This window comes from Alosa alosa, chromosome 20 (genome assembly GCF_017589495.1).
Source record: "Alosa alosa isolate M-15738 ecotype Scorff River chromosome 20, AALO_Geno_1.1, whole genome shotgun sequence".
Taxonomy (NCBI): Eukaryota; Metazoa; Chordata; class Actinopteri; order Clupeiformes; family Clupeidae; genus Alosa; species Alosa alosa.
Window position 1 is genome coordinate 29281511 of NC_063208.1, and position 13851 is coordinate 29295361.

A 13851-nucleotide genomic window follows, 5' to 3' on the forward strand; every position below is an offset into this window, starting at 1 on the left:
TTGGCACTTGTGGCTTGGGCCAAGCCCTTGGGTAGCCCACACATACATATGGATCCAGCATCATCCACAAATTACACTGCTGAGAGACAAACAAGTCCACTGCCGGCTTGCTCAGCCTCTTGAAACCCCTCCAGCCCCTCAGCACTGGCACTTTCTCAGGCTATGGGTAAGATAGCCCTCATGGTCTGTCCACAGGTTCGTCTCTAATTTCCCCCTCCACCCTCTGACCAGGAAATGCTGGCTGCTTTCGTCTGAAGGCTCCATATGCTGCAGTTGTTTATAGTCTGAGGGCCTCGGTCTACGGACTGAGTACTCAGCTGTGTGTGTGTGTGTGTGTGTGTGTGTGTGTGTGTATTGGTGAAATGTGGTCAGCAAGAGATGTGAGAGCTCTGATTCTCTTTCTGTGTGCTCCCTGAGAGTGATGGCTCATGGGTAATTTGTGGCGTTTGGAGGAGAAGAGGGAGGGTAAAAAGTTTGGTAACTTCTGAACTTTTCTATTCCGACTCCCTGATTACCATCTGATGCAAGGCCAGGCATGTGCAGACTGATACAAACTTGCAGACGACAGTTAGCTTTTGCGGAGCTTAAAAAATGGTTCAGAGCTGTGAACACAAGTGCATGATTGTCTTGTGACATTATTATCATTGATCATTGACATTTGTGCGAATAATGAGGTCACCTTTTTTTAGAGTGTATGGAGTGTGTCACTTTGGTAGCTCTTTGTCACTTTTTTTTTTTCTTTCAAATTCATTTTCAAGATTAATTTATTCTTACACCTCATTGCACATGTGTAAAGAGAGTAAAAAATATTGTGTTTCGGCTCAACATGGATTTGGTTTCATAGTTTTGAATGAAATCTAGAAATGATCTTTAAGGTCAAGAACCACCTGCCATGTTCATGTTTATTAACAAAAACCCCTCCAGAATTAAACTTCACTGTGTTCCTGAATTTAATGGTTGTTTTTGTGAGTCAGGACAACAATGTTTGATAATGTGGCCTTGCTGTCTGCATGATCCAAAATGACCGGAGAGCTCTTGTTCAGCTGTCGCCAAAGATATGTAACCATCCTCTACTGAAGAATAGTACTTTTTCGTAGAATGTTTGCAGTGTTTTTAATGAAGCCAGTATTTTTGCACAGTTGTGTTGACTTTTCCTGACTAGCACAGTTCAGGTCAGCCTATCTTTTTATTTTGGGCCAAGGCCATGGCCATGACAATGCTCTATTCAGAGTCTTCAAACATAACTCATCCCTTTGTGATAAAAATGTTGCCATTTTCTGACATTTTCTTTCCAGACATGTAGCAAGCAGTGTGTTTTTCTGTGGATCCTTGCTCAGGGTAGTGCTTGACCCATTGACCAATGACTGCCAAAAACCTTTTGTATCTGCGACTGGCTTGTCAGTTTATGGTTAGGGTTTAGAACAGAGTGCTTTGTTGTCCTATCTCATTTTGACCTTCCCCATGTATCTCTCTTGCCTAAGGTCATGTTTTTGGTCCACTCACTGGTTAGATCACTGGTAGTGCTAAACAGTTTAGTTAGTGTCAAAGTTAGACCTGTTACAACGTTTATCCCGCTTCCAAAAATATTTTTGTAAAATGTTGTAGTGCTTGGCATGGTTATGTGGGGTATGTTTACAGGCAACCTGGGATTAGATCTCTCCAGTGGTTCATCAGGCTGTTACACACACACACACACACACACACACACTTAAAGACTACATGGGGAGCACGCTGGATGTATGCATGTACACTGGCTATATGACAGGGAGGGGCCACACTAGGAAAAGGGCCTGCTTTGTAATTAAAGCCTCCCAATAATAAAGCCCCTCCACCATGTGTGGAGCCACTTCATCCTCCCAGAGATTCTCAAAGTCATGTTGCAGTGTGTGAGACGGTCGTAGCGAGGTTGTGAGACAGAACCTTGGTGTATTAGAGAGAGAGTGGTGTGTGTGTGTGTGTGTGTGTGTGTGTGTCACACACACGCTTGTCCATGTCCAAGTGTGTGGCAGCTGCTTGTGACAGTGCACATTAACACAACATATAAGGAACAGATATTGGACGTCCGCCCTGGTCATGAGTGTGTATTTACCCAATTAATTTACGAAGAAATGTCTGCCATGCAGGCTGCTGTTTTGCTGTTGTGTTTGTCTGAATATCTGCAGCTGGAGCACCAACATGATCAATCGGCCTCTAATCACCAGGGACATTGGTCAGTGAGCCAAAGAGTGGGATGTGTTTAGCTCAGGGTGGCAAAAACTTTTACCAAAATGTATTATTTTTTTTTCCAAGAAAAGTTTTATTTCTAGCTTTCATTCAACAGAACTTTCCCATTTCAGCCTTTGTGTTCCTTTCATAAGCTGTGGTCAACAATAAAAGTGTTCATCAACAATTGATTGACTGAAATCGGTGATTTTGTTTGATATTGACATGGCAACGAACCGCGAATGTAACAATATTGTGCAGCTACGGTTACGGAGTCAAGTGAGGTGGAAAGTTATTTAGGCTAAATTACTCAGATAGACTTACAATATTACATTTTGAAAATGAACGAACTAAAATAAAATACATTTTTAAATTAAATACTCATTAATTAATTTCAAAAGCTGAGCCGCATCAGAGGGATCAAAGAGCCGCATGCGGCTCCGGAGCCGCGGGTTGCCGACCCCTGGTTTAGCTGTTGGAATGCTGAACGCTCAGCCCATGATGCTGTGTGACTGGAGCAAAATATTTTAATATTTTTAGGTGGGGGGAGGGATAATATCTTAATCCTCTTGAGTTTTTATATTTTTAGCATGGCAGTGCACACTTTGTTTAAACGATAATTTCCGCTGATCAGAACGAGTACTCCCTGTGGAGTTGGTGTTGTTGTTTTAATATTTAATATTATTAAAATATTATTAGAAGTTATGTTATTACATGGTATCACTTTAGAAACAAATTACTCAACAGAGTCCATATAGTTGTAGTGAAAATTGCATCCATGGCCTGAAGAGACCATGTGAGACTTTCCTGCAGTTATGTGACTGCAGATGGGATCGTGTTGTGGTAGACAATGGAACATAATCCGTTTTTGTGTATGCCTGAAAGTCATTCTCTTTAAAAGTAGTATAAGTATATATACTCTTTTGATCCCATGAGAGAAATTTGGTCTCTGCATTTATCCCAATCCATGAATTAGTGAAACACACACAGCACACAGTTAACACACAGTGAGGTGAACACACTAACCCGGAGCAGTGAGCTGCATGCTACAGCGGCAGCTCGAGGGAGCAGTGAGGGGTTAGGTGCCTTGCTCAAGGGCACTTCAGCTGTGGATGTGGGCATGGGAGAGCAGTGCTCAACCACTTCCCCCACCCACATTTTTCCTACTGGTCGGGGATCGAACCGGCAACCCTTCGGTTACAAGCCCGAAGCCCTAACCAGTAGGCCACGGCTGCCCACTAAAGAATGCCCACAAAAGAATGAGCCAGTCGAGCTGGTGATACACTGCAGACTTGTCTGTCAGCTGTGAGTTTGCACACACAGGGTGCTGAGGCATTTCACTGTCTAAACTGGAAGGCAGTCTAATGAGCCGATGCCAGATGAGGATGAGGCACACTGTCTAAACTGGAAGGCAGTCTAATGAGCCGATGCCAGATGAGGATGAGGCACACTAAACTGCCGTCATCACACACAGAGCGTGATGAAGGGTGCCCCTCAGACAAGTGCTCCAAGGCCCCTGTATTTGGACCCAAGGTATCCTACATCTCCTGCTGATCTTCCTCTCCTGGATTTACTAATGAGCAGACGTGTTTTATTGGAGGGGCAGTCATGCACAGCAGTGTCTCAGTGAGCAGAGCGCTTTGGCAGCCAAAATGCCTGGCCTGATGAAGTAAGTGAACAAGGAGTGTCTCCTTCTCCCCTCCCCTCCCACGTGGGGAACTGACATTAGTCCAGCCTTGTAGGTGAAAAGTTCAGTACTACTGTAGGAGGAGAGAAGGGAGGAGGATTGTATGTGATTCATACTGCAAGAAAGGTGTGCCTCGTAAATTTGATCTAAATATTTATTTATTTATTTATTTATTGATTGATTGATTGATTGAATACAGTTTTACTCTGTGTATAGTTTATTATAGCAAAAAAAAACCTTTTTTGGAAGTCCTGCTATTTTTGTGCTCTGGGTTGTATTTGATTTTTGAAATGGCATCCAAATCTCAGTAGTTTAATCAAGGTGTGTGTGTGTGTGTGTGTGTGTGTGTGTGCGTGCGTGCGTGCGTGCGTGCATGTATGAGCATACACTCGTACGTATGCATGAGACTAAGTGATCCACTGAGACACAGCAGAAGGAAACCCAACACCCCAATAGCCAAAGTGATGCTTTGGAAAAGGCTTGCTTCTGCATGTTGCACAACAAAAGGTCTGTGTGTGGCTGAGGTGTTTTGTGTGTTGATGTGCTTTGCACTGAAAAGAGGGGTGTGTACTCTGTGGTTCAGGTGTGTATGTGGTTCAGGTCAGGGTGCAAGGCAAGTTTTTGTTGAGGCATGTTAGATCCATCTGGGCTTGCACAAGCCTGTACAAGCACCACACGTGGCAGATAAACTTACTGGGTTTTTTTTCTACAGTATTGTAAATCTCTTGACAAATCCTCCTGGTTTGAAGTGACATCACATCAATCCTTTAAAGTTTAGAGAGGTCACTATTTAGCTGGGCTGAAATCTGAAGCTGTTGCACAGATGATGGTTTCTTGATATTTATACTAAGAAAAGAGAAGGTAGCAGTTTTGCTCTTTTCTTTTTTTCTTCCATTGACCACAAATTCCTGTGTGGCTGAGTGAACTGCAGTGGAAGCAGATTTCTGTGTGGTGGTTGAACACAGGCTTCTTCAGCTTTGGGCTCTTATGAGGTACGCTTGTGCTGACCTTGTGCATTGTCTGTTTCCAATGGAGTGTGAAACCATGAGGCTTCATCGCTATTAGTGTGTAATTACCATCCACATCATGCAATGACTGCTTTCAAAGTCCTGCCACTCTTGTCTGAATATTTCACTTCAACATGCAGTCAACATGGAAACCTCAAAGTTGGAAAGTTCTGTTAGCTTTTCTAACTTTCCAGGAATGCGGTAGTTGTATATCTTTGTATATCTGTCTATGATTGTGTTGTGTGTGTTTGTGTAGTAACTTGAGACTCTTCGCACAAACACGATGCATAATAGGAAGGAACATATTTGGCTTATTCATGATAACTAGCAAGGATATAAGAGTCAGGCAGATGTGGGGAGTGGCTGTGCATGGGTGTGGGTGTATGTGTGGTAATGGTAAATTAACTCTAAATGTTTTAGATTTTCTGAGTCGCTGGCATGTTGATCTAGTGAAGGTCATTGATTCATAGTGATTCCTCCGTCCATACTTTTACACATGTAGTGTCTATATGCAGAATTCTATTTATGTAGAATAAATAAACTATTATCATTACTTAACCCCTCTCAGTGCCTGGTTTGTGTCATCCATGGTAAGATAACAGGAGGTCTGCACCATCTCACTGACACGGATGTCCAGCAGGGTTTGGGTGGGTGGACAGAGAGAGGTCATATCCAGGGAGAGATGAGGTCACTTCTGAGTCTTATCTGTTGCCTCTCCAACTTCACCCTATCTCTTTGACAGATAAATGCTGACTTTTTTTTTCAGTCAATACATGAGGATGTCAAGTCCATGTCAAACATGATTAGATTCAACTTTATTGTCATTGTGCAGAGTACAAGTACAGACACAATGAAATGCAGTTTGCATCTAACCCAAAAAAGCAGAAAAGTGTAATGTGATATACACAGTATAGGCAGGTGGTGCATAAACAGTATAATATATATATATATATATAGATATATAGATAGATAGATAGATAGATAGTGTACTGTAGACAACAGTATACCCTTTAAGAAGGTGGAATCGTTTACAGATATATAAATGAACTATAGATGTGCAGTGTATTAGCAGTAACCTTATAAGAGCAGAATAGATATGGGTACAGATCTGTACAGTGGATTAGCAGTAACGTTATAAGAGTAGTAAAGTACAGAGCTAGAGTTCAGTAGGGTGACAGCCGCAGGGAAGAAGCTTCCTCTGAACCTGCTGGTTCGGATGTGGAGAGACCTGTAATGCCTCCTGGAGGGGAGTGGGGTGAACAGTCTGTGGTTGGGGAGAGGACAGTCTTTGTAATGATGTTGTGCTCCTTACGCAAGCATCGCTTGTCCTGGATGGCCTTGATGGAGGGGAGTGAGGAACTGGTGATGCGTTGGGCAGTTTTCACCACCCTCTGCAGTGCTATATGGTCGTAGGCAGAGCAGTTGCCATACCAAACTGTGACACAGTTGGTGAGGATGCTCTAGATGGTGCAATGGTAGAAGTTCACCCTGATCTGAGGAGACAGGTTGTTGTCAGTGCACCACAATGTTAGGTGCTGGACATCCTCCCTGTAGGCCGTCTCATCTTTGTTGCTGATGAGACCAAACACCATGAGACCAAACACCACAGCCCTGTGGTACACCGATGTTCAGGGTGATGGTTGAGGAGGTGTGATTGTCTAACCTAACAGACTGCAGTCTGTTGGTTAAGAAGTCCAGAATCCAGTTACAGAGGGAAGTATTGATGCCCAGTTCACTGAAGTGATAAGTTTGGAGGGGATGATTGTGTTGAATGCTGAACTGAAGTCAATGAACAGCGTTCTCACATAGAAGGTGAAATTGTTCCTCTGCAAGATATCTACTGCACATACTGTACATTTGTGTGAATAATGAGAGTTGTGTATGTATTAGTACGCAGGAGCAGTCTATAATTTATTCCCATAAGCAACATTATATCAAATGTTTCTCTAGTTGTGTCCCACTTGAGCATACAGGCAGATGGAAAGGTTTTGGATTGGCCTTTTATGTTAGGCTACTTACTACCTGCAAAGGGCCATAGGTCTGCTTATGTTGGTCTCTGTCTCTGTCTCTTTCACTACATTACATCTCTCAATCACTCACTCACTCCCTCTCTCTCTCTCTCACAGATGTTTATTGGGACAGGTGGCAGAGGCCTGAGGTTCACTGCAATGTCACATCACCAGAACAGCTTTATGGCCTCACTGGCAAATTTGCTCACACATTTACCCCCTCTTTCTTACCCAGTTGGCAAAAATCTGGTCTCTCTCTCTCTTTGTCTTGCTCTCTCTCTCTCTCTCTCTCTCTCTTTCTCTCTCTCTCTCTCTCTCTCTCTCTCTCTCACTCTCTCTCTCTCTCTCTCTCTTTCTCTCTCTCTCTCACAATCTCTCTCTGTATGAGTGTGTGCATGACAAATGCCTTGTCTGAGTGTACACAATCCATCTGTCTGAGTGTACACCATCCAAGTCAGAACTTATACTTTAAAGCATTTCTTTGTGATCTATTATGTCCAAGAAATACTAGTGATGTATAAGAGGTGTTTTATGTGGAGCTATTTTAGCTGTTTGATGTGGAGACTGTACAGGACCCAGACTGCACCACTGGCTTCACATACCATTTCTGCCCATCCCCCAAAGCCTGCAGCCCATGCTGTGCCCAAGCTGTGTAAAGAGGAGAGGGCAGGAGAGAGAGAGAGAGAGAGAGACCATCTGATCTGCTGACACAGGCCTTGATAGCCCCACCATCCACAGCCCTCGTCTAACTCATCCCAGATGTGGAACAGCAGTGCACAGGGAAAACAGAGGGAGTGGTGGGAGGGACAGATGGAGAAGGGGAAAGAGATGAGGGCTAATGCTCAAATATCTCCCATATCTGTGCCCGTTGTAAAAGCCCCATGCTTTTAAACATCTATCCAGCTGACCCATGCTGCGTGGGAGTCGGAGGACTGGTTGCGTCCGGTAATCTGTGTTGAATTCAGAAGGACTCTAGTCTCTACTGACAGCACAGTTCTTTCAAACTGTTTTTCTGTTCCTGAAGGTTCCTGTTGTGTCCGTTAAGCAAAGCTCTCATAGGGAACACCTGGGTCTATTTATTGAGATCTAAGAAATACAACCCCATTTCCAAAATAAAAAACTGGGACGCTGTGTAAAACATAAATAAAAACAGAATGTTATGATTAGCAAATCTGTAAACCCTGTATTTAATTGAGTGTAGTGCAAATACACCAATCATGACCAATTGTTGAAACTAAGAAAAAATGTTTTTTTGAAATATGTTTTGAATTTGATTTGAAATCTGAATTTGCCAGTAAAATGCTGTGACAAGGGTATGTTTACCACTGTGTGGCTTCACCACGTCTTTCAGCAACAGGCTGCAAATGTTCGGGAACCATGAAATGTTTCCTATCCTTGCCCGATATAAGATTTCAGATGCTCACCAGTCTGGGGTCTTCTTAATTGTGTTTTTGGTTCAATGATGTACCCGATGTGACATGTGTGAGACTGGACTGCAGGCAGGCCATTTGAACACCAGGACTCTTCTACTATGGAGCCATACTGTTGTGATATGTGCAGGATACAGTTGGGCATTGCATTTCTGGAATATTCAAGGTCCTCCCTGGACAGCAGCATATGTTGATCAGACCTGTATATATTATTCACCATTATTTGCACCTTTCCAGATGTGCAAGCTACCCATGCCATAGGCACTAATGCACCACAATGGCTCATAATATTTCTCAGTTGCTCACAGTCCACTCTCCAATCACACTCTCTCTCTCTCTCTCTCTCTCTCTCTCTCTCTCTCTCTCTCTCTCTTTCTAACCTGCTCTATTGGGAGGAGACAGCCAGTACATCTGAATTCTTCTTCTTGAATTTCCCCTTGGGGATCAATAAAGTATATATCTATCTAGCTAGGTAATAGCTGTGAGTACAAAATGCTATCTGATTGTATAATGAAGTGGAGGTGTGATTACTCCTAATATTCTATTTATGACAAGTATCCTGCAAAATGGCCAGACAGTCAGTACCAACTTTCGTTATGCTGTTGCACAAATTATATTTAATCACCATGAGTAATCACATGGTGATGTTAATAAGGTGTCTACATAGGCAATAATGTGATTAACTGTCATACTAGTGATTTCACTTTTAAATCAAAGTACTGAGTTTGTGGAATACACAGTAGTAATCATTCAGTCTCAGACAGTGTGAGAATAAAGTGAGAGAAAGTGGCTCATGGCTAGCAGTAAAATCTTTTACATTCCTGCTTTTTATTGGAGTATATAAAAAATCCTTGCTGTGCTTGAAAGGGTCATTTTCAACATAGAAGTTAATGAGAAGTTTGACAAAAGAATGAGGAGAGGTCTTCTCTATCTTTCAATATGTCACTGAGGACCTGATGGAGTAGAATTGTGCTCACAGACACACACACACACACACATTCTTAAAACACATATATAGATTGTCATGCATGCACTGTGTGCACCCAGCCTTTGAATTATGCCATCTAAACCTGCAGAGCACGTTGACCCCTAACATTCCAAGTTTAGGAAAGCAGGGAGGGGCAGCTCTTACTGGGATGCATGCCGCAGAGGATTCTGGATCCCCAACCCCCTCCCTCCCTCCCCACGTACACCCATCTCAAAAGGAATGTAGAACCTTCCCACTGTTGTGACCCTCCTCCCCCACAGACAAACACCAAGTCTTTTTGGGAATATGAATAGAATGTTAATATGTGAATAGTGTTTTAATGACCAGTGTAAAGCATGCACAGGACTTTGTGTTTTTGTTATAATGTTATAATATATGTTTACATTATATATAATGTTATAATGTATTTTGTTATAATGTTATTGTGGGATCATAAAGCCTGTTTGTCTTGTCTTGTGTCAGCGTGTTGACAAGGATAAACGTGGTCAATTCCACACAGATCTCCAGATAGCGGATTTTGGTTGAAAGGAGTTATGAAGGCCTTTTGGACACTAAAAGTCGCTAGTAGACCTTAGCCCCCATCCCTTGCAGTTAAGCCTCAATCTACTGGCTCCAATGTAGTTTTTTTTTTTTTTTCAATCCAAAGACTTTGTTTTTCTGTCTGGAAGACTCGGGGGCATTCCCTTGCCAAAGTCTGGAACAGGCCGGTGAATGACCAGCTAGGCTTTGATCCCCACATGTTGGTTTGCTTTCCCAGGATGTATTGCCCTAGCAGGGATTACTGCTGTCAGGGGTTGTTAGGGCTGGCTAGCCAAGTGGGTATGGCCAGTGGCACTGCTGTCTTGGCACTTCATCATGATTGAATAACAGGAGCATTCTATTGAAGAATAGTGCTGACCCAGACCATCTCCTCAGCCATCTCCTGAGCAGTACCAGCACTAACTTGACTTCACCTACATAAGCAGGGAAACCTTTGGAAAGCCCATTGTAATCACCAGCTGACAAGGTTGTGCATGTGGCAAGTGGCAGTTGTGTAGGTAGACACTGCTTTCTGTGGAACTCAAGGCTCGTGGATGTTTCCTTTGTGTTTGAAATCCTGAAGATGTGTGAGGGTTTGTTATGTGGAGTGAGATTCCAGAAAGGAGTGTGGTGCTGGTGTTTGAACTGCTAACCACTTCACTTTTTTCACTAGTGTTGGGGGGTGGGGGCGTGACTGTAACAAGGAAATAGCTGCCCCCCTCTTCTTTCTTTCTGTGTGTGTGTGTGTGTGTGTGTGTTTTCCATCAGGAGTTGCACCAGTGTCTTAAATTCCTCAGTAAAAAGCCTGGCTGGCTTGAATCAAACTAATCAGGCCACAGGCTTGGCCTCGAACCAGACTAAGAATATCTGTGTTCAGGCAGCTTTGATGAAATTCAGAAGCCCTTTAAAGGATGGACTGAAGCTGGCATGATGGAATGTGTGAGAGAATCAGCAGTCAAACTGGCAGCCATTGCCATCGGCCAGACACATGGCCATTTGAGGAATATTTGCTTTGAGACTAGCATTGTAGCTTTGTAGGCATTACATGCTCCTCTAATTAAACCCCATTTAGGAACATTGATGAGCAAACAAAAAGTTTACTGTTGCTTCCGAGGGGCTCACAGTTTTGCAGTTGTATTCTAGGAGTGGGCTGGGTGCTGCAGAGCTACAGGAGAAATCACGTGTTGCTTTGGGTTAGTTTAGTCTAGTGTCCTTCAGCTCGTCCAACCTTCAGCTTGAAAAGGGGCGTCTCTCTTGAAATGTCCGTGGGGTGATTTAAAAAAAGGAGAATGTACTCAGGACACTCAGGAGAATGTAGCACACAGAGACTGTAACTGCTTCCAGACATGTTCTCTGCTCTACTCAGCCCCTCATCTGACGGGGGTACAGTATGTCATTTGAGCTGTGATTCCTTACACCTGTCTATCTTCTCTTTGCAGAGGAAGTGGACTACAGCAGCTTTGGTAGCAGCACGCTCACACGCAAGAAGAAAGCTGTGGTGACACTCCGCAATGACTTGAACAGAAAGCGTCCGCACATCCGCATCGGAATGCCCCAGGACTTCCGACCTGTGTCCTCCATCATTGATGTGGACATCCTGCCTGAATCCCACCGCCGCGTCCGGCTCTATCGGCACGGATCTGACAAGCCACTTGGCTTCTATATCCGGGACGGGACCAGCGTTCGTGTTACGCCCCATGGCTTAGAGAAGGTTCCAGGCATTTTCATCTCGCGGTTGGTACCAGGGGGGTTAGCAGAGAGTACGGGGCTGTTAGCGGTCAACGACGAGGTACTAGAGGTTAATGGCATTGAGGTGACTGGGAAGACACTGGATCAGGTGACTGACATGATGATCGCCAACAGCCACAACCTCATCGTCACGGTGAAGCCGGTCAACCAACGCAACAATGTTGTGCGTGCCAGCCGCATATCAGGCAGCTCGGGCCAGAGCTCGGACAGCAGTGCTGGCTCCTGTGGCTACCCTGCCCTTTTGCCCAGCAACCACGCCACGTCCTCGCCTGTTGTCGGGGGCGCCCACAGCACCTTTGTCGGTGACGACCTGGAGAGCGATGAGGAGTCCGACATTGTGATTGAGAGCAGCATTAAGAGGCCGTCACGACGCTCCAACGCTTCCGTGGCCTCCACCAGTTCGCGCTTGCAGCCCCAACTCCCCTACATCCCACCTCATGCCATACCCAACGCACCACCCAGCCCCCCCACCCCCCCCTCCATCATCTCCACGGCATCATTCCACTCGCAGCCTAGCCTGAACGGCTCTGGCCCTGCCAGCTTGAGCTACCAGCTACACAGAGACCTAAGCCTGCAAGGACCCCACGTTAATCCCCATTCCCACCACACCAGTAGTCCTGGCCTTCGTCACAGCAATGGCAGTCTGCACAAAATTCTCAGCTCGCTCCGCACAGACCCACGCCACAGCCTTGCGCTTCCCAAAGGAGGAGTGGAGGAGGATGGCACTGTCATCACACTGTAATGCCCTACATCACATCTCAGATTGACTGTCATTTTCTGTCTAATCTCTCTTTCTCGTTCTTTCTCTGTCTGTCCCTGTCTTTCTTTTTTCTTACGTTTCACCCTCACACACAAGCATCTAATTGCCCAGAGACTGAGTTGGAACATCATCAGCTGTGACCTTCTAAATGCAATGATGTCAGAAAAAAAGTATTTTTATATAAAAGGAATAATTTAACAAATACTTAATACAATCATGAAATAGCAGCATCTTCTCAATGCTCATTTTTGTTTTGTGTTGTATTTGGTTTTTACCCATCACAGACATAAGAGATTAAAAGTGTTACATGCCAGACCACTAAACAAGCACAGCATTTTTGAAAAAGAAAATCTCTTTCCCACTCATTTTAAGCAGTTATCTTTTCATTAACAGGACCAAATTGGAGCTTTTGCATCTTTTAAGTTTTATTTTTTTATTTCTGTTGATTTGTGTATCTAAGGACTGGCTAGTCCACACATAGAGACCAGAATGATCTGTATTGAATGATTGTTTCCCCATTGAGTCCGGTGAGTTATAGGCTACTCCACACTGTTTAGTTTAATCTGGTTAACATATTCAGGAATTTCACATTGGGAAATGGAATTGAGTATTTTAACTACGACACCTATCCACATGTTTGTAATGTTCTGTCTGTGTTTTCACCCAAACATTTTTAAAGTACTTTCCTTAAGACACATAAAGCAGATTTTCTGAAGACATATACATTTTTCAACACACTTGTGTGCTTTAATGGCCACAGAAAATGTCAATTTCCATACTGGTGTCCCATCACTTCTCTGGTAACAAATGTCATTGACTTGTCTGTTTGCACTTTACCACTCTGAACAGCATATGGGATAAAAATGCTTCACTAATAACCACAAATAACTGGGTGAAGGGGTGCTTATTGGGATTGGCAGTGTTGCACAGTGTCTGGTTTTCAGTGGTAGTTTACAGCAGTAGCCTACTCTTTTTTTATATTATATTTTCCATCTAATTTCATCATGGGAAAATGTAACATTAAATAGAAAAAGATTTTCATTTAGAATGATTTTCAGAACAACTTTAATACCCGTTTTATATCATTCAAGACCAGTATTTAAAAATGAGACCCAAGCCACAAATGCCTTGTCAATAAGGTATCATCAACTACTTGGTGGAGCCCAGGAGATATTTAACGTTAAGTACGTTAAGTTAATTTTAGTATATGATCTTTGTTACCACTAGGGTTGCTCAGGACTGGTAATCATACTGCTTTTCTTAGAGAAAGTCGGCACCATGTGATGTGTTATTGGTATATTTGGTAATTTAGCACCATCTGCTGGGCTCTGTCAACATTGCCAGCTTTCATCACATGATACACAAATGCTATGTTATTATTTATTGCAAAGATTCCTTTCAATCTCTTACTGGAATGTCAGGATGTTGTCCATTTCTTTTTGTGTTCATATGCATTTTTAATTGTGAATAAATTGTTTCAAAAACTCTTCTCTATTACAC

At 43.4% G+C, this 13851-nt stretch overlaps 1 protein-coding gene across 1 annotated transcript in view; it reads left to right on the plus strand.

The window, feature by feature from the left end:
* pard6gb (par-6 family cell polarity regulator gamma b) overlaps positions 1 to 13848 on the plus strand; it is a 26579-nt gene extending 12731 nt beyond the window's left edge. The window contains exon 3 of the mRNA XM_048228879.1: positions 11282 to 13848. Within this exon, the coding sequence (XP_048084836.1) occupies positions 11282 to 12333 (1052 nt within the window). The 3' untranslated portion in view covers positions 12334 to 13848. The remainder of the gene's footprint in view (positions 1 to 11281) is intronic.
* Positions 13849 to 13851: the final 3 nt, after the last annotated feature.